The following is a 26,537-nucleotide window of genomic DNA, read 5'->3' as shown; positions in this document are numbered from 1 at the left end:
GGGCTGAGACAGGGATGTGTGATGTCGCCGTGGTTGTTTAACTTGTATGTTGATGGAGTGGTGAGAGAGGTGAATGCTCGAGTGCTTGGACGAGGATTAAAACTGGTAGGCGAGAATGACCATGAATGGGAGGTAAATCAGTTGTTGTTTGCGGATGATACTGTACTGGTAGCAGACACAGAAGAGAAGCTTGACCGACTAGTGACAGAATTTGGAAGGGTGTGTGAGAGAAGGAAGTTGAGAGTTAATGTGGGTAAGAGTAAGGTTATGAGATGTACGAGAAGGGAAGGTGGTGCAAGGTTGAATGTCATGTTGAATGGAGAGTTACTTGAGGAGGTGGATCAGTTTAAGTACTTGGGGTCTATTGTTGCAGCAAATGGTGGAGTGGAAGCAGATGTACGTCAGAGAGTGAATGAAGGTTGCAAAGTGTTGGGGGCAGTTAAGGGAGTAGTAAAAAATAGAGGGTTGGGCATGAATGTAAAGAGAGTTCTATATGAGAAAGTGATTGTACCAACTGTGATGTATGGATCGGAGTCGTGGGGAATGAAAGTGATGGAGAGACAGAAATTGAATGTGTTTGAGATGAAGTGTCTGAGGAGTATGGCTGGTGTATCTCGAGTAGATAGGGTTAGGAACGAAGTGGTGAGGGAGAGAACGGGTGTAAGAAATGAGTTAGCGGCTAGAGTGGATATGAATGTGTTGAGGTGGTTTGGCCATGTTGAGAGAATGGAAAATGGTTGTCTGCTAAAGAAGGTGATGAATGCAAGAGTTGATGGGAGAAGTACAAGAGGAAGGCCAAGGTTTGGGTGTATGGATGGTGTGAAGAAAGCTCTGGGTGATAGGAGGATAGATGTGAGAGAGGCAAGAGAGCGTGCTAGAAATAGGAATGAATGGCGAGCGATTGTGACGCAGTTCCAGTAGGCCCTGCTGCTTCCTCCGGGGCCTTAGATGACCGCGGAGGTAGCAGCAGTAGGGGAGTCAGCATTATGAAGCTTCATCTGTGGTGGAAATGTGGGAGGTTGGGCTGTGGCACCCTAGCAGTACCAGCTGAACTCGGTTGGGTCCCTGATTAGGCTGAAGGAACATAGAGAGTAGAGGTCCCCTTTTTGTTTTGTTTCATTGTTGGTGTCGGCTACCCCCCAAAATTGGGGGAAGTGCCTTGGTATATAGATAGATAGATAGACAATTGATCTTTCTAACAAGCGAATGATTGTTAGCTGAATATAACGAATATATCTAATGTTGTGAAAAATTTTCAATGCAATGTCTTTTACAAGTTTTTCTTTCCAAGGGAGTGATAATTAATCCACGCTACAGAGCATATGAGGTACATTGGCCATATGATTTAAATATCACAATCAAGAGCACCAAAGAGACCTACTGGAGATTTTGTGCCAACATATATCAATGTGGTGAGTTCAATTTCTTTTATAATATCTTTTGGAAAGTCCTCAATTTCTATATATTCCTAATACTGTATCATGAAATCAATATATTCACAATGTTAATTAAAAAAATATTTCAGTTTTATGTACGCTGTGTGATACTCAAAATAACTTAGAATCTAACTTACAAAAGAGAAATTTTCACTTTTTTTCCCCAAGTCTATTCCACCTGGTAAAAGATCATGATGATTTAGTTGGAAAGTGAAGCGTTGAAAAAATTCCCTGCTGTTCTCTTGGAGGTAAATAGAATGTAATAAATCTATTTGGTGATTTCATGTAATTGAAAAGATGTATTAAGGTTACACTGATTCAAAGAGATGATGACCGAGATCCGACTACTCAGATGTGGTAAAAAGTAGAAATATTGATGATTCACTGTAAAATCTCTACCACAATCTCTTTCTGTATAAAATATCTTTACTTTTAGCCAAACAACATTTTCTTATGTTGAAAAAGAGACCAGAGCTTAGAATAACTGGTCTTAATCTGAAAGGAAAATGTTATGTAGGTGGCTTTTCTAAGTCTCAAAACCCTGTATGGTTTTCATTTCATTGTGGGCACCTTTATTTACTTATTTCTTTAACCTTACAAACTTTATTCTAATGTATGCATATTCAATTTCTGTATTTACATTTTCGTTACATGGTGGCTTAGATAGAAATTTAGGGTCCTGGGGGGGGGGGGGGGGGGCTGACTTAGCTTAGTAAAGACAACCTGCTCCCCCTTACCGAATAGTAATTCTAATTGTATACTTCCATTTTTTTTTTCTGACCCTGCTTTGGAGGGACCCCTCTCTTGGAGGCCAAGGGGGGCCTTTTCAAAAAGGTCCCCCACTCTTAGCTATGCCACTGAACAGACTTATATTTGTTTCATAATTTACTTAAGCTTCCTATTAATTTTCATTTAGGCATTATTAAGGAGAGACAACCTTATTTCAAGCCACGTGTGGATCTAATGAGGCTTTAGCCTTCATGTCTGGCAAATAAAAATGTTCTCAAAGACCTTGGAGTTTTCATGAGTCTTTGAGTAATTATAACTGTTTTTAAATGAGTCTTTGAGGACAAAAAAAAAGAAATAAAGAATATTCGAAATAGCATTATTATTATCACTTGTGAATTCCATATTATTATTATTATTATTATCATTCTTATTACTTGCTAAGCTACAACCCTAGTTGGAAAAGCAAAATGCTATAAGTTTATAAGCCTGAGGGCTTCAACAAGGAAAGTAGCCCAGTGAGGAAGGGAAATAAGGAAACTACAAGTAATTAACAACTAAGATGAAATAATTTAAGAAAAGCAACATCAACACAAATCTTTCATATATAAACTATAAAAACTTTAAAAAAACAAGGGGAAGAGAAATAAGATTGAATAGTGTGACCGAGTGTACCCTCAAGCAAGAAAACTCTACCCCAAGACAGTGAAAGACCATGGTCCAGAGGCTATGGTACTATCCAAGACCAGAGAACAATGGTTTGATTTTGGAGTGTCTTTCTCCTAGAAGAGTAGCTTACCATATCTAAAGAATCTCTTCTACCTTTACCAAGAGGAAGTAGCCACCGAACAATTACAGTGCAGTAGTTAACCCCTTAAGAGAAAATGATTTATTTAGTCATTTTAGTGTTGTCAGGTGTTGGAGGACAGAGGAGACTATGTAAAGAATAAGCCAGACTACTCAGTGTAAGTGTAGGCAAAAGGAAAATGAGCCATAACCAGAGAGAAGGATCCAATATAGTACTGTCTGGCTAGTCTCATTACCCAATAACTCTCTAGCGGTAGTATCTCAGCGGATGGCTGGTGCCCTGGCCAACCTACTACCTGGCAAGAAATATATTCGGGTCAGACACTGAAACATAAATGAAATGCACTTACTACTTAAATCAAGTGTATAAGAGAATAATCTCTCTCTCTCTCTCTCTCTCTCTCTCTCTCTCTCTCTCTCTCTCTCTCTCTCTCTCTCTCTCTCTCTCTCTCTCTCTCTCAAGGGCCTTCGGATTAACAAAGAATTCTTCGGAAGTAATTATGACATAAAAAGGAAATAAAATAACCAAAGAGAAGAAATAACAAAGGAAAGGATCAACAGGATGCCAAGAAACAGCGTAGACAGAAAGGGATTCTTAAACGGTGAGATTTGATATATATATATATATATATATATATATATATATATATATATATATAATATATATATAATATATATATAATATATATATATAATATATATATATATATATATTTTATATATATATATATATGTATATATATATATATATATATATATATATATATATATATATATATATATATGTCACTAACACTCGAGGTTTAAATATTTTTTAAATAAGCCATAAATACCATTTAATATCGAATTCGCTCTGCCATGGGAACTTAGAGTCTTAGACGCACAAGGAAATTCCCTTTAATAATAACTAGCCCAGCCCGGCCAGGGACTCGAACCTATGATCGATAAAAAATAAGGATAAACATTAGACTGTTTTGACCACCCGGCAATTAGATAAAAAAACAAATGAAGTTAACTAAACTTAAGTAAAATTGGACAATCGTTGCTGGAGTAAATATAGCTGACAGATAAGGATGACAAAGAGAAGCAGAGAGAGAGAGAGAGAGAGAGAGAGAGAGAGAGAGAGAGAGAGAGAGAGAGAGAGAGAGAGAGAGAGAGAGAGAGAGAGGGGATATCGTTTTTTGAAAAGTCAATGATCAACTGCAAGACGTCATCTCGTTCACAAAGTAACAAAAAGATTAGCGGTGAATGAAAATGGGAGTGGTTTAGTTCAAAAGCACTCGATAATGAATTATCTTTATATATATATATATATATATATATATATATATATATATATATATATATATATATATATATATATATATATATATCTAGTGAATTAGATGTATTTGTGAATAAATCTTTCAATTGACTACTAACTAACACATATCAAGCCTACTGGAGTGTCCTTGTTTGCATTTCCGTTGCTAAAACAAAGACGTTTAATCACCTTAGAAATCCGGTAGGAAATGTGAACTATATTTACATTTTCTTCTGATCCCAGGACGCCATTAGTTCTTTACTAGTTCTTTACTAGCTTACAGAGAAGCAACAGGACAAAGCCTCTTCTTCAGAAGTGATTAAGTGAAAAGAAAAATCAAGTGAAACTTTTTCAGTGACGAGCCAAAGAGGAACCATAAATTCATTTCTCCAGAGGACTCAGAAGTGAGTTTGACCAGCTGGGATCAATTTCTTGACAGGATTCCAACGACCAACTATGGTGAAACTACTGCTCTTCCCTTTTGCACTGATTCTGGCCTTTGCGTCTGCTCAAGCAGGTAAGAATCACTTCGCTTTAAGGTTAAAAGAGACTTTTTAGCCATGGTAACCAGATCTCTCTGGGAGGAGGACACTCCAAAATCAAACCAATGTTCTCTAGTCTTGTGTAGTACCATTGCCTCTGTACTATGGTATTCCACTGTCTTGGGGAAGAGTTCTCTTGCTTGAGGGTACACTTGGGCACACTATACTATATAATTTTCTTCCTCTTGTTATTTTGAAGATTTTATAGTTTATATAAGAAAGATATAATTTGATGTTGTTAATATTATTGAAATATTTTATTTTATTTTTCATTAAGTTTCTTGTTGCTAATTTTTTTCCTTATTTCCTTCCCTCGCTACTTTCCCAGTTGGAGCCCTTGGGATTATAGCATCTTGCTATTCTAACAAGGGTTGTAGCTTAGCAAGCAATGATAATAATAATAATAATAATAATAATAATAATAATAATAATAATAATAATAATAATAATAATAATAATAATAATAATAATAATTTATGACATATTTTAGTAAGAAAGAAAAATGTGGGTCTTATAAATGCCTTGAAATAAAAATAAAAACTCAGTGGCCTATCAAAGTTTGCTAGAAATTTGGAAGCAAACAATTCTTTAAAATGAAAAAAAAAATTAATGTGAATTTCGAAACACATGAAGGATTTTCAGCAAAGCTTCACGCAATTTCATGACCGATCTCACAAGGTCTCTCCCTCTTCGACGGAGGTTATGATTCCATTTTTTCAAGGGGATTAACGTCAATTTATTGAAATTATTATTATTATCGAAATCATTACGGTAATCATTAAAATTATTATCATTGAAACTATTAAAATTAATTTTCATTCGACTAACCACAGGAACTATATAAACAAATCAAACGATAAACTTTGAAATGTGAATGCATGTATCATTCAAAAAGGCAGCTCAGTTGCATATTATTATTATTATTATTATTATTATTATTATTATTATTATTATTATTATTATTATTATTATTATTAGCTAAGCTACAATCAAAGTTTGAAAAGGTGGATGCTACAGTACCCAGAGCTCCAACAGGGAAAAATAGCCCAGCGAGGAAAGGAAATAAGGAAATAAATAAACTATTTGAGAAGTAATGAACAATTGAGATTAAAATATGTAACTACCAAAGAGGAATACCACTGCAGCCCACTCTCCAGTGACTGAATCCTACATGCACAGCCCTTCGCCAAGGACTTGGGCTAAGAGCCAGTAGTAAGAATTCCTTCATAACGTCATGAAAACACGGAATAAAGTGTTTGCTTGACGTTCATTATCATATCAAACATATGACAAAAAATTAGAAAGAATTTTTAAACTGTTATTAGATGAAACTATAAGAGAGATTACTCGAGTGCCATATGTGGATGAGATTATGGTGAGATGTAGATGGAGATGGTTTGGGCATGCTCTTCGCACTCCCCAGGAGAGATTAGTTCACAAAACTTTTAACTAGGCTCCACAAGGCACTAGAAGAGTTGGAAGACCCAGACCTACATGTTTGGTGTGAAGTAGGAGATGTTGACTGGAAAAGCATTGATTTAAAACCTCAAGCTTGAAACGAATGGCCAAATCTAACCAAGACCATTGCGTCGATATGCGTAGGATGATGATGATGATGACTAAATATTTATATTTCAGTCGTTGTCTTCAGACTTTGAGACACTACGTAGCAGTTACTTTTTACTACATGAACCAAATTAACCTATTGATGTTTGGAATGGCGATATACTGTCTTAAACCCTTCCCTAAATTCCCAATATATTACTTCCTCAAGACTCGTTATTTTCACTGGTTCCTAACAGAGTAATGAAGAACTTTTTTTAATTAAAGTTAAAATTACAGTAGGCCTTATAACACACTTTGCTTTAAGCATTCTTTTACAATGTCCAAACTCATTCTCTCTTCCAGATGATAAGTTCTACATCTCTGATGCGAATATATTTTTCACATTCAGAGTGGCAAATCCTTCTACTTTTGTTCCAGCTTCCTGGATCAGCGATATAAACAACAAAATCACCTTCGAGGGATTTCCGAATTTACAAAACAATCCTCAGCGACTATTTGAATGTATATACAATTCAATTGAATCAAATACATGGAATTTATTTGAAATTCATAGAACTAATAAGGTAAGTATCAAAAGTCTTCGATCACTCAATGAATTCTCTGATCCCACAAAACCGTAATGATGCAATCAGAAAATTAGAACAAAAATCTAATTTATTGGTAATTACTTTTTAAAAAACAATTCTTTTGTGAACACTTTCTTTAACTTTCAAGGTTATATATTTGTTTCATTTTGAATCAAAGAAGAAAATTTTCAAGTTAACTTTGAATACAAAAGACTTGGTTTATTGGAAAATCACTGTCAAAAAGGGTCTCTTAACGGTTTAAAAGTCCTTAATGAATGGCAGAGGCAAGGGACAGTGACAATGCCCTAGCAGGACAATGTCCTATGCACATTTTGGCACTAGTTTCATGCAAATTGGATAAAAATTGACCACGATATAGCAAAAAGATGTTTTTGACCTTTACATGGCCTTGAACTTTGACCCAATAACTTCAAAAATATAATTAAATTGTCGTTGGATCATGGCCAATCATCCCACCAAATTTTATGAGATTCGGTCAAATAGATTTTGAGTTATGCGAATCACAAACGAACAAACACACAAACATAAATAAATAGATACACGCCTATCAAATCATGAGCCTTCGCAACGAAGTTGATAAGGTAATAAAATTCTTTCTTAATTGTTCTTTCATATTCCAAATAAATATTCATACTCACTTTTGAGCTACCGAACACTCAAAGGAAAAACACAATTTCTGAAACCTGCTGTTAGTTACATCATTAAGGTATTTTCTGCTTCTATGTGTCCTTATCTGATAAGTAAAACTATAATAAAATTGGCTTACAACTGATCTTTCTAACTGGCGAATGATTGTTAGATTAATATGACAGATATATCTAATGTTGTGGAAAATTTTCAATGCAATGTCTTTTCAAAGTCTTCCTTTCCAAGGCAGTGATAATTAATCCAGGCTACAGAAGATATCAGGTAGATCGATCATATGATTTAAATATCACAATGAAGAGCACCAAAAAAGACCTACTGGAGATTTTGTGCCAACATACACAAATGTGGTGAGTCAATGTTCTTTTATATCCTCTTTTGGAAAGTCCTCAATTTCTATATATTCCTAATACTGTATAATGAAATTAATATAATCCCTATGTTAATTAAAAAAAATATTTCAGTTTTATGTACGCTGTGTGATACTCAAAATACCTAAGAATGTACACGACAGACAGATCTTGTAGTTCCTGCAGTGCATGTGGTTTCCTTGTGTGACAGAACCTGGAAAACAGCTCTTGAAGTAAAGTCGAATCAAGTATCATCATTTGGACTAACAACAGAGCAAATGCCTCTGTCCCATCCTAATATCTCGTGTTTTTCGTATGCTTTCTCAGCTCACTTTCTTAGTAACATCCATCTCCTTAGCTCTACGATTTGATTTGGGCTATGCTGTTTAACCAGTGGGGATACCTTGACGGGGTGAAAGCGGTTGAGTGTATCTAAGGTCAGCAAAGTTGTACTAGTTTAACCAGTGGGGATACCTTGACGGGGTGAAAGCGGTTGAGTGTATCTAAGGTCAGCAAAGTTGTACTAGTTTAACCAGTGGGGATACCTTGACGGGGTGAAAGCGGTTGAGTGTATCTAAGGTCAGCAAAGCTGTACTAGTCAAACTAGTGGGGATACCTTGACGAGGTGAAAGTGTTTGAGTATATCTAAGATCAGCAAAGCTGTACTAGTGAAGGCCACCAATGCTAGGTTGGTTTAATGTGAGCGATCAGACGAAAATCTACCGCCAGCACCAATCCGCACTGGCCAGCGTGATGATGAAAACTGGCCTTTGTCCCGCTTAGGACTAGAAACTGCTGCGTTTTTTTGTTGATGTTTAAGCTAAGCTAATCTAACAAAACTCTATTGCAGATCTTTCAGCACCAGTTCCCCATGCAACTGAATTTCCTGTTGGTTCAACAACAACTCAAAGCAGCATTGTCTCATCCACGACTCAAAGCAGCATTGTCTCATCCACTGTCCCAACGCCAAGCACCAGAGAGACTGCTCTGAACTTCACATCATGGGCGTCAACAGGTGGGGGACGGGGGGGACATAGTTACATTTGTCCCCCCCACATTTTTAGTATTCACTAGGGTGATTATACCAATGTAATATTCAGCTAAGGGATGAAACTAGAAATTATGTCCGTGCGTGTGCAAAAATACTTTAGTTGGTCTAGAAAAATATCAATAATCAACGTTTTCTATCAATAATCAACGTTTTCTTTAAAATGGTATATTTACATTTTTCCCGCCTATAGCTCACAATTCGATCAGCTGATCTTCGAGTTTCAATAGTACAAGCTTACGCCATATGTTTCAGGTAAAAAAAACAAGGTTTTATATCAGTTCATTTATATTTAACGAAATCTGTGGTATTGTGATAGGTTGTACTATTTATATGCCCGGTAATGAATATGTAGGTCGAGGTATAAATACCGTACATGGCTTTAAATACGTGCGTAGGGCCGTAGGTAAACTGCAGAGGGAGCCTGAGTTATTTATCTATTTATTTTTAATTCGAGTTTACAATAGAAGTCAAGCAACAGCAGGTCCTACGACCCTTCAAGGTTACTCGCCCCCCCCCCCCCAAACCACCATGCTCATGGCATTAACCTTTAACTAGACAATTTAATGTCCATAAACGATATATTAAGCCATGCCAAGGGTATATTTTTTCCTGCAATTTTCTGTCTATTTGTTGGCTTGTGTGTCTCTGACCAAGCCTAAAGTCCATAAACGAAGTATCAAGCCTCAAGGGACAAGGGTATATTGTTTTTGTCATCTGTCATGTCATTTTTTGTCTCTTTGTTGGTTTGTCTGTTTATGTCTGTCAGACTGTCCAAGCCTTAAGTCCAATAGTCCATAAACAAACGTACGAAGTATAAAGGGTATATTGTTTTTGTCATGTCATTTTTTGTCTATTTGTTGGTTTGTCTGTCTGTCTGTTTACAGATTTGCTTATAAGTCTTATATCTACAACAGAGAATGGATATCAGAAATTACTTCTCAAGGCCGGGGCCCTCAACATCACAAACAAAATACACAAATGCAGCAAATCCTTCATCCACACAAACAGAAAAACGTCAAGAAACTGAAATTTCCACACCTCCCTTAGATATAGGCCTACAAGAAAAACAGAAAGTTACTTTATCATCAGCCCAAGTTTTATCAAAGGAATTGGTATCTTTGGCAGCAGGAGATACTGATGTTCCCTCATATTCTTGTACAGCAAATAATATACCGGGTCCAGTATTAAACCATAGACATAAATCTGGTGAAGGTAGGCCTACCTGTAGTTCAGGAACCACAAAAACAGAAAAACAAGCTAAAACATCAAGCTCTCTGGAAGTGTCACTGAATCCAAGTACAAGTTTAGGAACTTCAGGCCACAAACTTCCAACCCTACCAGAGGTACCACATCAACCACCTGCTAGTTGCATCCCTGTACAAAAACTCAAGAATAAGACACTAAGATTTCAAAGTAGTTGGTACAATGAATTCCTATGGTTGCATTTTCATGAGAGTATTGGTAGAGTTCTATGTCATACATGTGTAAGAGCTTCACATCAAAGGCTGTCTGATTTTGCTCGGTGTGCTGAAGATGTATTCCTAAAATCAGGGTTTTCTAACTGGAAAAAAAGCGATTCAGAAATTCCGCAGTCATGAAAAAAGTGCAGCACACAAGTTGTCAGTAGAAAATTTAAAATTCCACAAACATCAAGAAGGTATCAGTAGCCAGTTATCATCTCAACTTTTGCATGATCAGCACCAGTCACGTGCTGCTCTAATTAAGATAATTACCACACTGAAATACCTAGCAGAGCAAGGCCTTGCCATCCGAGGTCATGAAACCTCAGAGGGTAATTTTGCAAAACTTTTGCAGTTGAGGGCTGAGGATGACAAAAAGCTTAAAGTATGGTTGTCCAACAAAGTTTCATATACTTCTGTTCCAATCCAAAATGAAATATTGAAGACAATGGCCAATGCTGTAGTTAGAGAAATCTGCAATGATGTTAATCAAATGTCAACACAATTTGGCCTTATTACTGATGGAACCCAAGATATCCAAGGCAATGAACAGGAGGCTGTGTGTGTGCGATATGTCGATGACAAACTCAATGTTCATGAAGAGCTGCTAGGATTGTACCAAGTGTCGGCAACTACAGGAGTGTTTCTTAGTAAAATGCTGCAAGACACGCTTATATCTCTTCAACTACCAATTCAACACCTCCGGGCTCAAACATATGATGGTGCCAGTAACATGTCAGGAAAATATAAAGGCTGTCAGGCAGAGATAAAGAAGGTGCAACCACTAGCTCTGTATGTGCATTGTGGAGCTCATGTTACCCACCTAATTATCAGCAAGGCCATACCAAATTCTCTCTTCATAAAAAATGCTTTAGACAACCTTCAAAAGCTAGGCACCCTCTACAGAAGTTCAGGAAAGTTCAAACATATGTACCTTAATATTCACACAGATGATCTCAACACTCCTTCACCAACAAGTTTGAAGCCAATATGTCCTACACGGTGGCTTACACGATATACTGCAGTGAAAGCAGTATTAGATAATTACCCTGATGTACTGGCTGCCCTCCAGGAGGCAGCAAAGGAGTTAGGGTCAACAACTGCATCCCGAGCAGCAGGTTTGTACAAATGTTTGTCCTCAGGGGAATGTCTACTTGGATTATATGGATCACTTCCTCTTATTCAATGTCTAGAAAACTTCAACAAGAGCCTACAAGGATCAAAAGTGACAGTATCTGGAATGCTAGAAGCTGCAGAGGTTACCATAAAGAGCCTACAGTCACTTCGATGCGAGCACAAATTCAAGAGATTATTTGAAGAAGCAGAACAGAAGCTCCATCTGTGTGACCTAGACGCAATTCCTCTTCCAAGAAAGAAAGAAATACCAAAGAGGCTAGACCAAGGATTAGGATTTGCCTCTAACTACTGTCATGACTCAGCTGAAGAGTTTTATCGAGTTGAGTTCTTCAGTGTTATTGATGCTGCCGTACTGAACATTAAAGAATACTTCACTTCCACTGATCTTACCGAGTATCAAGATTTATCGTCAGTACTGTTGACTGGGACACATAAGCCAGAAATTATCACTAAGTATCCAGAACTCAATGAATCTCTGAATCAGCAACTCGATTTCTTCCACAACCAGTTTAAGGGGTCAACAGTTGAAGATTATAGAAAGATCTTCGCAGATATGGTACCAGAAGTTCGCCGAATGTTTCCTCAGGTAGAAGCATTGTTACGCCTTTTACTTGTCTCCCCAGCAAGTTCCTGCACAGCTGAGAGGTCATTCAGTGCTCTCAGACGATTGAAGATATGATTACGTAGCAGTATGAGTCAGCAACGCCTTAACCACCTCATGATTTGCCATGTACATCGTGACCGTCTAGCTACCTTAAGTCCACAGGCGATTGCTGAGGAGTTCATCCGAGCATAAGACAAACGAAGGACCATTTTTGGTAGATTATGACTAACAGAATTGCTAGGATTGACACAGGTTATTTTTCGTCTTAATACTTTAAATGATATGATAATAATCTTATTTGAATGAAACAACATGTCTTTTGCTTTCATATAATGTGAATTAATCATTTAATAAACCATGCATGTTGATTTAATCAGGCTTTATTAAAATTTTCAAGTAATATAATAGTGTTTATATCTTAATCATTACAAAGGGTCTAAGGTAATACTTCATGCTCAAAGCTTTAATGTCATCATGTTTGGCCAATGAATTTAAGAAATATTAAAATTATTTTGTATAACTTGACAGACAGATACAAAATTAAAAGGCTTATAACAAGATTTCAGGCAGGATACAGGTCTTGTATTTTGCTGAAATATGTTGCTCAGGTGCCTTTAAAAGCACCAAAAAAGGTAATAAATTAAAAAGACCCCCCAGCTGTGAGGGCTCGCTGCGCTCGCCAGCCTCGCCTGTCAATGTCCCCCCCACATTTTAGAAGCCAGTGACGCCCTTGCTTCACATCAATTGTTTTACTAAGTATCTGTTGTGTGTTGGTCGTGATCGTCATAGGAATGGCTGTTTACATCATCCGAGGGAGAGGAGCTTCACTTAATGGTAAATATTTGCTGTGAATAAGGCTTATTCTCTTTAACACTAACTACTATCACCGTTTCAAAGTGAGCAGTTTCCTCTGCTGAAACTGAAGATTTGTTTAACCCTATCTTATAGACAATTCTGTCATATTATATACACATTCTTTAACATAGATAAGTGATAATACAGCCAATAGATATATCCCTATAAACATTGCTGACATTCACATAAGCACAGAAACTTACAAGCAGCGTAATCGGAACAACTACACTTTTTATTTGACGGCACAAGCAGTGGTTGAGAACCCAATGCTGAGAAAAACCGGATTTTTAAAAAATTAGTTACTGCCAAAATTACTGCCTGATTTCGTACCCAAAATATTAAGGATTCAAATCAGGCACAATGTTTTGCATACTATCACGTTAAAATCACGTTAAGTTGTTATTGAAAAAGGGGTTTCTCTAATGGTCCCACAATCTGTCTCAGGTACTCTGAAACTGTTAACCCTGTGATGGAAAAAGACAAGTATTCCGTCTTGGATGCTGCAGCTGACAGAGTAGATATCTGTTTCCTAAAATGAAATTTATCACTTGAATATTTTATGCTGGTTTTGGTAAACTATTGGAAACGTCCCTGTCTGGCGATATGCTGGACTGGGATTTGGGACTCACTCAATCTCGATAGTTTCTAGTAGTGTCTGCAATCTCACCATCCTTGTGAGCTAAGGAAGGCAGCTTTCGGGAGAGTCTAGAGATCTACCTGCTGAGTCATCAACAGCCTTTGCCTGGCCCTCCCTGGTCCTAACTCGGGCATTGATCATACGTATATATGATCAGTCACTACCACATTATTGCTGTTCCTCGCCTTTGCAATTCATGAGCGACCTTTTATTAAAAAACAAAACGATTCTTTGAAAGTAGAGGTCGTTTACAATTGAAATTTGTCTCTAAATCGGAAGAGGTTTAAGTCAAACGTTAGGAAGCAATTATATGGGATCACTCATCAATAAAATATAAAAGAAAAAAAATTCTGGAATTGCATGATGTAAAACCTATTTTATATGGAGTATAATGTGAATGTCGATGTCTCACAGGATGTAGATACAAGATGTATCTACACAGGATGTGTGATGTCGCCGTGGTTGTTTAACTTGTATGTTGATGGAGTGGTGAGAGAGGTGAATGCTCGAGTGCTTGGACGAGGATTAAAACTGGTAGATGAGAATGACCATGAATGGGAGGTAAATCAGTTGCTGTTTGCGGATGATACTGTATTGGTTGCAGACACAGAAGAGAAGCTTGGCCGATTAGTGACAGAATTTGGAAGAGTGTGTGAGAGAAGGAAGTTGAGAGTTAATGTGGGTAAGAGTAAGGTTATGAGATGTACAAGAAGGGAAGGTGGTGCAAGGTTGAATGTCATGTTGAATGGAGAGTTACTTGAGGAGGTGGATCAGTTTAAGTACTTGGGGTCTGTTGTTGCAGCAAATGGTGGAGTGGAAGCAGATGTACGTCAGAGAGTGAATGAAGGTTGCAAAGTGTTGGGGGCAGTTAAGAGAGTAGTAAAAAATAGAGGGTTGGGCATGAATGTAAAGAGTTCTATATGAGATAGTGATTGTACCAACTGTGATGTATGGATCGTAGTTGTGGGGAATGAAAGTGATGGAGAGACAGAAATTGAATGTGTTTGAGATGAAGTGTCTAAGGAGTATGGCTGGTGTATCTCGAGTAGATAGGGTTAGGAACGAAATGGTGAGGGTGAGAACGGGTGTAAGAAATGAGTTAGCAGCTAGAGTGGATATTTTGGAGTGTCCTTCTCCTTGAAGAGCTGCTTACCTTACCTAGAGAGTCTCTTCTACCTTTATAGAGTGAAAAGTAGCCACTGAACAAGTACACCAGTCACCTGTTGAGATACCACCGTTAGAGAGTTATAGAGTGTTTTAACTGGCAAAACAGTACTACATTGGATCCTTCTCTCTGGTTAAGGTTCACTTTCCCTTTGCCTACATATACACACCGAATAGTCTGGTATATTCTGCACTTATTCTTCTCTGTCCTCATACTCCTCTGAGGACACTGAGATTACCAATTTATTTTTCTCAACCAACGGGTTAACTACTGCACTGAAATTGTTCAGTGGCTACTTTCCTCTTGGCAAGGGTAGAAGAGATTATTTAGCTATGGTAAGGAACTCTTCTAAGAGGACACTCCAAAATCAAACCATTGATCTCTAGTCTTGGGTAGTGCGATAGTCTCTGTGTCATAGTCTTCCACTGTCTCGTGTTAGTTCTCTTGCTCTAGGGTACAATCTGGTACACTATTCTCTCTTTTTTGTCTTCCTCTTGTTTTGTTAAAGTTTTTATAGTTTATATAGTAGATATTTATTTAAATGTTACTCTTCTTAAAGTATTCTATTTTTCCTTGTTTCCTTTCCTCACTGGGCCATTTTCCCTGTTGGAGCCCCTGAGCCTATATCATCCTGCCTTTCCAATTAGGCTTGTAGCTTAGCAAGTAATAATAACAATAATAATTCCGTTTCAGAGCCTGGATCAAACATGAAGACAGAGGCTATTTACGAAGAGGTCGAGCTGTCAGGCAATGTTTCCAGAGCACAACAGAACCACGTAATCGAAAACGTCATCTATGGAGCAGTGATTCCGAGACAGGCATGAGGACAGGGGTAATGTAGGGTGATCCTCTGCATTCTTGGTGTTTTTCATGGATGCCATGAACACAGGAAGAAGGCCATAATCAATATGCAAGTCACGTCCTTTCAGTGGCACGAACAGAGAAAAAGAGTACAGATAATATGAATTAAGTTCCTAACAAGAATCTAACTTAGAATCTAACTTACAAGAGAGAAATTTTCACGTTTTTTCCCCAAGTCTATTCCGCCTGGTAAAAGATCATGATGATTTAGTTGGAAAGTGAAGCGTTGAAAAAATTCCCTGCTGTTCTCTTGGAGGTAAATAGAATGTAATAAATCTATTTGGTGATTTCATGTAATTGAAAAGATGTATTAAGGTTACACTGATTCAAAGAGATGATGACCGAGATCCGACTACTCAGATGTGGTAAAAAGTAGAAATATTGATGATTCACTGTAAAATCTCTGCCACAATCTCTTTCTGTATAAAATATCTTTACTTTTAGCCAAACAACATTTCCTTATGTTGAAAATGAGACCAGAGCTTAGAATAACTGGTCTTAATCTGAAAAGAAAATGGTATGTAGGTGGCTTTTCTAAGTCTCAAAACCCTGTATGGTTTTCATTTCATTGTGGGCACCTTTATTTAATAATTTCTTTAACCTTACAAACTTTATTCTAGTGTATGCATATTCAATTTCTGTATTTACATTTTCGTTACATAGTGGCGTAGCTAGAAATTTGGTTTTTTTTTTTTTTTTTTTTGGGGGGGGCTGACTTAGTAAAGACAACCTGCTCCCCCTTACCAGCTAGTAATTCTAATTGTATACTTCCATTTTTTTTTCTGACCCTGCTTTGGAGGGACCCCTCTCTTGGAGGCCAAGGGGGGCCTTTTCAAAAAGGTCCCCCACTCTTAGCTACGCCACTGAACAGACTTATATTTGTTTCATAATTTACTTAAGCTTCCAATTAATCTTCATTTATGCATTAATAAGGAGAGACAACCTTATTTTAAGCCACGTGTGGATCTAATGAGGCTCTTATTTTCATGTCTGGCAAATAAAAATGTTCTCAAAGACCTTGGAGTTTTCATGAGTATTAGGAAATGTCTTTGTGTAATTATAACTGTTTTTAAATGAGTCTTTGGGGACAAAAAAAAAAAAAATAAAGAATATTCAAAATAGCATTATTATTATCACTTGTGAATTCCATATTATTATTATTATTATTATTATTATTATTATTATTATTATTATTATTATTATTATTATTATTATTATTATTATTATTATTATTATTACTTGCTAAGCTACAACCCTACTTGGAAAAGCAAAATGCTATAAGCCTATAATCCTGAGGGCTTCAACAAGGAAAGTAGCCCAGTGAGGAAGGGAAATAAGGAAACTACAAGTAATTAACAACTAAAATAAAATAGTTTAAGAAAAGCAGCATCAACAAAAATCTTTCACATATAAACTATAAAAACTTTAAAAAACCAAGAGGAAGAGAAATAAGATTGAATAGTGTGCCCGAGTGTACCCTCAAGCAAGAAAACTCTACTCCAAGACAGTGAAAAACCATGGTCCAGAGGCTATGGTACTATCCAAGACCAGAGAACAATGGTTTGATTTTGGAGTGTCCTTCTCCTAGAAGAGCAGCTTACCATAGCTAAAGAATCTCTTCTAGCCTTACCAAGAAGAAAGTAGCCACCGACCGATTACAGTGCAATAGTTAACCCCTTAAGAGAAAATGAATTGTTTGGTAATTTCAGTGTTATCAGGTGTTGGAGGACAGAGGACACTATGTAAACAATAAGCCATACTACTCAGTGTATGTGTAGGGAAAAGGAAAATGAGCCGTAACCAGAGAGAAGAATCCAATGCAGTACTCTCTGGCCAGTCTCATTACCCAATAACTCTCTAGCGGTAGTATCTCAACGGTGGCTGGTGCCCTGGCCAACCTACTACCTGGCAAGAAATATATTCGGGTCAGACACTGAAACATAAATGAAATGCACTTACTCCTTAAATCAAGTGTATAAGAGAATAATCTCTCTCTCTCTCTCTCTCTCTCTCTCTCTCTCTCTCTCTCTCTCTCTCTCTCTCTCTCTCTCTCCAAGGGCCTTCAGATTAACAAAGAATTCTTCGGAAGTAATTATGACATAAAAAGGAAATCAAATAACCAAAGAGAAGAAATAACAAAGGAAAGGATCAACAGGATGCCAAGAAACACCGTGGACTGAAAGGGCTTCTTAAGCGATGAGCTTTGATATATATATATATATATATATATATATATATATATATATATATATATATATATATATATATATATATATTATATATATATATATATATATATATATATGTATATATATACGTCACTAACACTCGAGGTTTATTTTTTTTTTCAAATTAGTCATAAATACCATTTCATATCGAATTCGCTCTGCCATGAGAACTTAGAGTCTTAGACGCACAAGGAAATTCCCTTTGACGATAACTAGCCCAGCCCGGCCAGGGACTCGAACCTATCGATAGAAATAAGAATAAACATTAGCCTGTTTTGACCACCCGGCAATTAGATAAAAAAACAAATGAAGCTAACTAAACTTAAGTAAAATTGGACAATCGTTGCTGGAGGAAATATAGCTGACAGATAAGGATGACAAAAAGAAACAGAGAGAGAGAGAGAGAGAGAGAGAGAGAGAGAGAGAGAGAGAGAGAGAGAGAGAGAGAGAGAGAGAGAGAGAGGATATCCTTTTTTGAAATGTCAAATGTCATCAGCAAGACGTCATCTCATCCACAAAGTAACAAACAGATTAGCAGTTAATGAAACCGGGAGTGGTTTTGTTCAAAAGCACTTGATAATGAATTATCTTTATATATTATAGTGAATTAGATGTATTTGTGAATAAACCTTTTAATTGACTACTAACTAACACATATCAAGCCTACTGGAGTGTCCCTGGTTGCATTTCCGTTGCTAAAACAAAGACGTTTAATCACCTTAGAAATCCGGTAGGAAATGTGAACTATATTTACATTTTATTCTGATCCCAGGACGCCATTTGTTCTTTACTAGTACTTCACTACCCTACAGAGACGCAACAAGACAAAGCCTCTTCTTCAGAAGTGATTAAGTGAAAGGAAGAATCAAGTGAAACTTTTTCAGTGACGAGCCAAAGAGGAACCATAAATTCATTTCTCCTGAGGACTCAGAAGTGAGTTTGAGCAGCTGGGATCAATTTCTTGACAGGATTCCAACGACCAACTATGGTGAAACTACTGCTCTTCCCTTTTGCACTGATTCTGGCCTTTGCGTCTGCTCAAGCAGGTAAGAATCACTTCGCTTTAAGGTTAAAAGAGACTTTTTAGCCATGGTAACCAGATCTCTCTGGGAGGAGGACACTCCAAAATCAAACCAATGTTCTCTAGTCTTGTGTAGTGCCATTGCCTCTGTACTATGGTATTCCACTGTCTTGGGGAAGAGTTCTCTTGCTTGAGAGTACACTTGGACACACTATACTATATAATTTTCTTCCTCTTGTTATTTTGAAGATTTTATAGTTTATATAAGAAAGATATATTTCAATGTTGTTAATGTTATTGAAATATTTTATTTTATTTTTCATTAAGTTTCTTGTTGCTAATTTTTTTCCTTATTTCCTTCCCTCGCTACTTTCCCAGTTGGAGCCCTTGGGATTATAGCATCTTGCTCTTCTAACAAGGGTTGTAGCTTAGCAAGCAATGATAATAATAATAATAATAATAATAATAATAATAATAATAATAATAATAATAATAATAATAATAATAATAATAATAATAATAATTTATGATATATTTTAGTAAGAAAGAAAAATGTGGGTCTTATAAATTCCTTGAAATAAAAATAAAAACTCAGTGGCCTATCAAAGTTTGCTAGAAATTTGGAAGCAAACAATTCTTTAAAATGAAAAAAAAAAATTAATGTGAATTTCGAAACACATGAAGGATTTTCAGCAAAGCTTCACGCAATTTCATGACCGATCTCACAAGGTCTCTCCCTCTTCGACGGAGGTTATGATTCCATTTTTTCAAGGGGATTAACGTCAATTTATTGAAATTATTATTATTATCGAAATCATTACGGTAATCATTAAAATTATTATCATTGAAACTATTAAAATTAATTTTCATTCGACTAACCACAGGAACTATATAAACAAATCAAACGATAAACTTTGAAATGTGAATGCATGTATCATTCAAAAAGGCAGCTCAGTTGCATATTATTATTATTATTATTATTATTATTATTATTATTATTATTATTAGCTAAGCTACAATCAAAGTTTGAAAAGGTGGATGCTACAGTACCCAGAGCTCCAACAGGGAAAAATAGCCCAGCGAGGAAAGGAAATAAGGAAATAAATAAACTATTTGAGAAGTAATGAACAATTGAGATTAAAATATGTAACTACCAAAGAGGAATACCACTGCAGCCCACTCTCCAGTGACTGAATCCTACATGCACAGCCCTTCGCCAAGGACTTGGGCTAAGAGCCAGTAGTAAGAATTCCTTCATAACGTCATGAAAACACGGAATAAAGTGTTTGCTTGACGTTCATTATCATATCAAACATATGACAAAAAATTAGAAAGAATTTTTAAACTGTTATTAGATGAAACTATAAGAGAGATTACTCGAGTGCCATATGTGGATGAGATTATGGTGAGATGTAGATGGAGATGGTTTGGGCATGCTCTTCGCACTCCCCAGGAGAGATTAGTTCACAAAACTTTTAACTAGGCTCCACAAGGCACTAGAAGAGTTGGAAGACCCAGACCTACATGTTTGGCGTGAAGTAGGAGATGTTGACTGGAAAAGCATTGATTTAAAACCTCAAGCTTGAAACGAATGGCCAAATCTAACCAAGACCATTGCGTCGATATGCGTAGGATGATGATGATGATGACTAAATATTTATATTTCAGTCGTTGTCTTCAGACTTTGAGACACTACGTAGCAGTTACTTTTTACTACATGAACCAAATTAACCTATTGATGTTTGGAATGGCGATATACTGTCTTAAACCCTTCCCTAAATTCCCAATATATTACTTCCTCAAGACTCGTTATTTTCACTGGTTCCTAACAGAGTAATGAAGAACTTTTTTTAATTAAAGTTAAAATTACAGTAGGCCTTATAACACACTTTGCTTTAAGCATTCTTTTACAATGTCCAAACTCATTCTCTCTTCCAGATGATAAGTTCTACATCTCTGATGCGAATATATTTTTCACATTCAGAGTGGCAAATCCTTCTACTTTTGTTCCAGCTTCCTGGACCAGCGATATAAACAACAAAATCACCTTCGAGGGATTTCCGATTTTACAAAACAATCCTCAGCGACTATTTGAATGTATATACAATTCAATTGAATCAAATACATGGAATTTATTTGAAATTCATAGAACTAATAAGGTAAGTATCAAAAGTCTTCGATCACTCAATGAATTCTCTGATCCCACAAAACCGTAATGATGCAATCAGGAAATTAGAACAAAAATCTAATTCATTGGTAATTACTTTTTAAAAAACAATTCTTTTGTGAACAATTTCTTTAACTTTCAAGGTTATATATTTGTTTCATTTTGAATCAAAGAAGAAAATTTTCAAGTTACCTTTGAATAAAAAAGACTTGGTTTATTGGAAAATCACTGTCAAAAAAGGTCTCTTAACGGTTTAAAAGTCCTTAATGAATGGCAGAGGCAAGGGACAGTGACAATACCCTAGCAGGACAATGTCCTATGCACATTTTGGCACTAGTTTCATGCAAATTGGATAAAAATTGACCACGATATAGCAAAAAGATGTTTTTGACCTTTACATGGCCTTGAACTTTGACCCAATAACTTCAAAAATATAATTAAATTGTCGTTGGATCATGGCCAATCATCCCACCAAATTTTATGAGATTCGGTCAAATAGATTTTGAGTTATGCGAATCACAAACGAACAAACACACAAACATAAATAAATAGATACACGCCTATCAAATCATGAGCCTTCACAACGAAGTTGATAAGGTAATAAAATTCTTTCTTAATGGTTCTTTCATATTCCAAATAAATATTCATTCTCTCTTTTGAGCTACCAAACACTCAAAGGAAAAAAACATTTCTGTACACTGCTGTTAGTTACATCATTAAGGTATTTTCTGCTTCTATGTGTCATCAACTGATAAGTAAAACTATAATAAAATTGGTTTACAATTGATATTTCTAACAGGCGAATGATTGTTAGCCTAATATGACGGATATATCTAAATGTTGTGAAAAATTTTCAATACAATGTCTTTTCAAAGTTTTTCTCTCCAAGGAAGTGACTATTTATCCAGCCTACAGAACATATGAGGTAGATCGGTCATATGATTTAAATATCACAATGAAGAGCACCAAAAAGACCTACTGGAGATTTTGTGCCAACATACACAAATGTGGTGAGTCAATGTTCTTTTATATTCTCTTTTGGAAAGTCCTCAATTTCTATATATTCCTAATACTTTATCATGAAATTAATGTATTCACAATGTTAATTAAAAAATTATTTCAGTTTTATGTACGCTGTGTGATACTCAAAATACCTAAGAATGTACACGACAGACAGATCTTGTAGTTCCTGCAGTGCATGTGGTTTCCTTGTGTGACAAGACCTGGAAAACAGCTCTTAAAGTAAAGTCGAGTCAAGTATCGTCATTTGGACTAACAACAGAGCAAATGCCTCTGTCCCATCCTAATATCTCGTGTTTTTCGTATGCTTTCTCAGCTCACTTTCTTAGTAACATCCATCTCCTTGGCTCTACGATTTGATTTGGGCTATGCTGTTTAACCAGTGGGGATACCTTGACGGGGTGAAAGCGGTTGAGTGTATCTAAGGTCAGCAAAGTTGTACTAGTTTAACCAGTGGGGATACCTTGACGGGGTGAAAGCGGTTGAGTGTATCTAAGGTCAGCAAAGCTGTACTAGTCAAACCAGTGGGGATACCTTGACGGGGTGAAAGTGTTTGAGTATATCTAAGATCAGCAAAGCTGTACTAGTCAAATCAGTGGGGATACCTTGAAGGGGTGAAAGTGTTTGAGTATATCTAAGATCAGCACAGCTGTACTAGTGAAGGCCACCAATGCTAGGTTGGTTTAATGTGAGCGATCAGACGAAAATCTACCGCCAGCACCAATCCGCACTGGCCAGCGTGATGATGAAATCTGGCCTTTTTCCCGCTTTGGACTAGAAACTGCTGCGTTTTTTTGTTGATGTTTAAGCTAAGCTAATCTAACAAAACTCTATTGCAGATCTTCCAGCACCAGTTCCCCCTGCAACTGAATGTCCTGTTGGTTCAACAACAACTCAAAGCAGCATTGTCTCATCCACGACTCAAAGCAGCATTGTCTCATCCACGACTCAAAGCAGCATTGTCTCATCCACTCTCCCAACGCCAAGCACCAGAGAGACTGCTCTGGAAATCACAACAATAGTTTCACTAAGTATCTGTTGTGTGTTGGTCGCTATCGTCATAGGAATGGCTGTTTATATCATCCGAGGGAGAAGAGCTTCACTTAATGGTAAATATTTGCTGTAAAAAAAAAGCTAATTCTCTTTACCATTTCATAAATTTTCACTTTAGTGATGAATAGAATGTAGAAAAGGAGAAAAGATCTCGGTATGGGGTAAGAAAAGGGGTAAAAAAGCAAAAAGTAAATAATACTTGAGGAAAGTGAGAAGTTCCTCTTTGGAATCTGAGAATTTCATAGTTTTTTTTTTTTTTCAAGATAATTTGTGATAGATACGCATGTACCACAGTATGAATAAAAAATATTAAATCACATATAGCTATATCCACCAATACATTTCTGGCACTCACACCCGTATACAAATTTACAGAAACCGTTATAGAGATCATAACACATTCTATTCGATAGGAAAAGTAGAGATTAAGAACCAAATGCTAAATACGCCTAAAATTTTGAAGGAAAATCAGTTTACAGGTCGGGTATGAATGGGAGAGGCAAGGGACAGTGACACTACCCTAAAGACAGCCCATATATACATATGATCAGCGCCTAATCCCCTATCCATCAAGCTGGATCAGGGAGGGTCAGGCAATGGCTGATGATGACTCAGCAGGTAGATGTATAAGCTCCCCAAAACACCAATCCTTAGTTTACACCCTCCTCATCAAGCTAGAACCAGGGAGGGCCAGGCAATGGTTGATGATGACAAAGCAGGTAGACTATAGGCTCCTCCAAACACTCATCCTTAGCTCACAATGCTGGCAAGTTTGCAGACACTACAAGAAACTATCTAGCTTAAGCGGGTTTCGAACCCAAGTACAGCATGTCGCCAAGTAGGGCCGTTTCCAATGGACTACCACAAACCCTAATTAGGTGCTGACGATCATACTAAAATAGAGGAAAAAGTATAGAATAAAATTACATATTAGTGCACACTCACATTTAAATAAAGTTTTATCAAGTTACCCTTTAAAGAGAACAGTATCTATACTCAATATTTTTTTTAATGAGACGCATTTATGCTGACTTGCAGGAGTGTCCTTTTATCTCAGAAAAGTGTCCTACTAGCTGATAGGTTAGAATTGTCTTGAGTATAGTACGTCGGGAATACCCAAATACCGGATGTTGAAGCATAAGCAAGATAAGAAGTTGCTCTGCTTCTGACTGGCAGATCGTTGTGTATATAGAATTTAGGCCACAGAATCAAAACCTGGAGTTGGAGAAGCCATCCAGTGTCTAGTTTTTGGTAGTTCCATAGCCTCTGTACCATGATATGTGCTATCTTGGATTAGAGTTCTCTTGCTTGAGGGTACACTCAGGCACACTATTCTATCTGTTTACTTTCCTCATTGGGCTATCTTTCGCTGTTGAAGCCCTTGGGCTTATAGCACCCTGGTGTTCCAACTAGGTTTGTAACTTAGCAAATAATACTGATTGTACCATAGCCTCTGTACCATGGCCTTCCGCTGTCTTGGGTTAGAGTTCTCATGCTTGAAGGTACAATCAGACGCACTAATCTATACGTTTCCTTATTTCCATTCCTCACGGGGCTAGTTTCCCTTTTGGAGCCCTTGGGCTTACAGTATTCTGCTTTTCCATCTTGGGATGTCGCTTGGCTAGTAATAATAATAATAATAATAATAATAATAATAATAATAATAATAATAATAATAATAATAATAATGTATATGTATATGTATATATGATCAGACTCTAGGTCATTGTCACTGTCCCTTGTCCCTACCACTCATGAGCAACCTTTAAACCTTAAACGCTTTCCATTTCAGAGCCAGCAAGGAACTTGGAACCAGAAAACACTTCACATAACCCCCAGATGTTCAATGTCAGCACTTTCTCCAGCCAACAAGAGGATCACGAGAGTATTAACAGCCTCTATGGAGTTACGATTAACAGAGAATCGCCAAAATGAACTCGAGAAAAGTGCCCAATGTGTGAAGATGCATTTGAACACACTGAATAGGATGACCTGAGGACTTTGTAGTTTATATATCACCATATTTAATCTAATGTTGTTACTTATCTTAAGATATTTTACAGTCTTTATTCTTAAGATATTTTATATTCTTTATTCGTTAATTTTCATATAGTTTATTTATTTCCTTTCCTATTTGGGCTATTAGAACGTTTGGGCTTATGTAATCCTGCTGTTCTAACAAGGGCTGTTGCTTAGCTAGTAGTAGTAGTAGTAGTAGTAGTAGTAATAGTAGTAGTAGTAGTAGTAGTAGTAGTGGTAGTAATTAGTATTCACGTAATTAAGTTCTAAGACCAATAGAATATTATTATTATTATTATTATTATTATTATTATTATTATTATTATTATAATTATTATTATTATAATTATTATTATCATTATTATCATCTAAGCCACAACCCTAGTTGGACAATCAGGATACTACCAACTCGAGGGCCCCGACAGGGAAAATAGCCCGGTGAGGAAAGGAAATCAAGAAAAAGATAGAATAGTGTGCCTGAATGTACCCTCGGGATTAAGTTCTAAGACCAATAGAATATTATTATTATTATTATTATTATTATTATTATCATTATTATTATTATCTAAGATACAACCCTAGTTGGACCATCAGGATACTGCCAACTCGAGGGCCACAACAGAGAAAATAGCCCAGTGAGGAAAAGAAATCAAGAAACAGATAGAATAGTGTGCCTGAATGTACCCTCGGGCAAGAGAACTCTAACCCAAGACAGTGGAAGATTTAATGAATGGGGTTAAAGTATTTACTGATACTTTAACTAGAATTTCATGATCTACTTTCTATAATACAAACAGTCTTCATTGGAATACTTGTCATGGAATCTTTATTAATGAGGAAATTTTCCCTGTTGGGGCCCCTGGGCTTATAGCATCCTGCTTTTCCAACTAGGATTGTAGCTTAGCAAGTAATAATAATAATAATAATAATGATAATAATAATAATCATAATAATCATAATAATAATGATAGTAGTAGTAATAATAATAATAATAATAATAATAATAATAATAATAATAATAATAATAATAATAAAGTATCATGAACTAATATTTTAAGATATATTCTAAGATATATTTCTAAAACTATCAACAAGAACATTCTTATACTCTAATTTTTTTCTAGTTTTACTATATCTTAACTGTTCACACTTTAGATGTATCTTTAATTCCATCTGTCTGTATGAAGAAAACAAACCTAATTATATTCATGATTCCAAAGGTATTTCTTTTCCCCTAAATGGATGTTCACCTAAATAATATTCAAATAAAAGAATTTTATTAGTAACGTCATTATTA

General features: G+C 36.3%; 2 protein-coding genes across 5 annotated transcripts; both read left to right on the top strand.

Annotated features, from left to right (window-relative positions):
• Positions 1–1,337: 1,337 nt before the first annotated feature.
• Positions 1,338–15,855, top strand: LOC137622278 (uncharacterized). 4 transcript variants are annotated; one of them, XR_011040398.1, is made up of 3 exons: positions 1,338–1,412; positions 8,813–8,977; positions 15,565–15,855. XR_011040398.1 is itself a non-coding variant. In XM_068352829.1 (3 exons), the coding sequence occupies exons 1-3, from the start codon at positions 4,729–4,731 to the stop codon at positions 15,693–15,695; spliced, it is 357 nt and encodes a 118-aa protein (XP_068208930.1). In that variant the 5' UTR covers positions 4,444–4,728; the 3' UTR covers positions 15,696–15,855. The 4 variants fall into 4 exon arrangements, 1 of the variants encoding a protein (XP_068208930.1); XM_068352829.1 differs by lacking the exon at positions 1,338–1,412 and adding an exon at positions 4,444–4,789; XR_011040397.1 differs by lacking the exon at positions 1,338–1,412 and adding an exon at positions 7,866–7,962.
• Positions 15,856–18,538: 2,683 nt separating this feature from the next.
• Positions 18,539–26,525, top strand: LOC137622275 (uncharacterized). The gene is made up of 5 exons (XM_068352815.1): positions 18,539–19,006; positions 20,920–21,140; positions 22,038–22,158; positions 23,008–23,277; positions 25,014–26,525. The coding sequence occupies exons 1-5, from the start codon at positions 18,946–18,948 to the stop codon at positions 25,154–25,156; spliced, it is 816 nt and encodes a 271-aa protein (XP_068208916.1). The 5' UTR covers positions 18,539–18,945; the 3' UTR covers positions 25,157–26,525.
• The last annotated feature ends 12 nt before the right edge of the window (positions 26,526–26,537 follow it).

Source organism: Palaemon carinicauda, chromosome 2 (assembly GCF_036898095.1).
Source record: "Palaemon carinicauda isolate YSFRI2023 chromosome 2, ASM3689809v2, whole genome shotgun sequence".
Classification (NCBI taxonomy): Eukaryota; Metazoa; Arthropoda; class Malacostraca; order Decapoda; family Palaemonidae; genus Palaemon; species Palaemon carinicauda.
Note: the sequence above shows the minus strand (reverse complement) of the source record. Positions and strands in the feature narration are given on the sequence as shown.

What these genes read in the sequence shown, in the direction of transcription:
- LOC137622278 (XM_068352829.1), top strand. Translation starts at nt 4,729, where the DNA reads ATGGTGAAACTACTGCTCTTCCCTTTTGCACTGATTCTGGCCTTTGCG. An exon ending in CTTTGCGTCTGCTCAAGCAG is followed by an intron (nt 4,790 to 8,812) that starts GTAAGAATCACT and finishes ACTCTATTGCAG; the next exon opens with ATCTTTCAGCACCAGTTCCC. An exon ending in CACATCATGGGCGTCAACAG is followed by an intron (nt 8,978 to 15,564) that starts GTGGGGGACGGG and finishes ATTCCGTTTCAG; the next exon opens with AGCCTGGATCAAACATGAAG.
- LOC137622275 (XM_068352815.1), top strand. Translation starts at nt 18,946, where the DNA reads ATGGTGAAACTACTGCTCTTCCCTTTTGCACTGATTCTGGCCTTTGCG. An exon ending in TGCCAACATACACAAATGTG is followed by an intron (nt 22,159 to 23,007) that starts GTGAGTCAATGT and finishes ACTCTATTGCAG; the next exon opens with ATCTTCCAGCACCAGTTCCC. An exon ending in GAGAAGAGCTTCACTTAATG is followed by an intron (nt 23,278 to 25,013) that starts GTAAATATTTGC and finishes TTTCCATTTCAG; the next exon opens with AGCCAGCAAGGAACTTGGAA.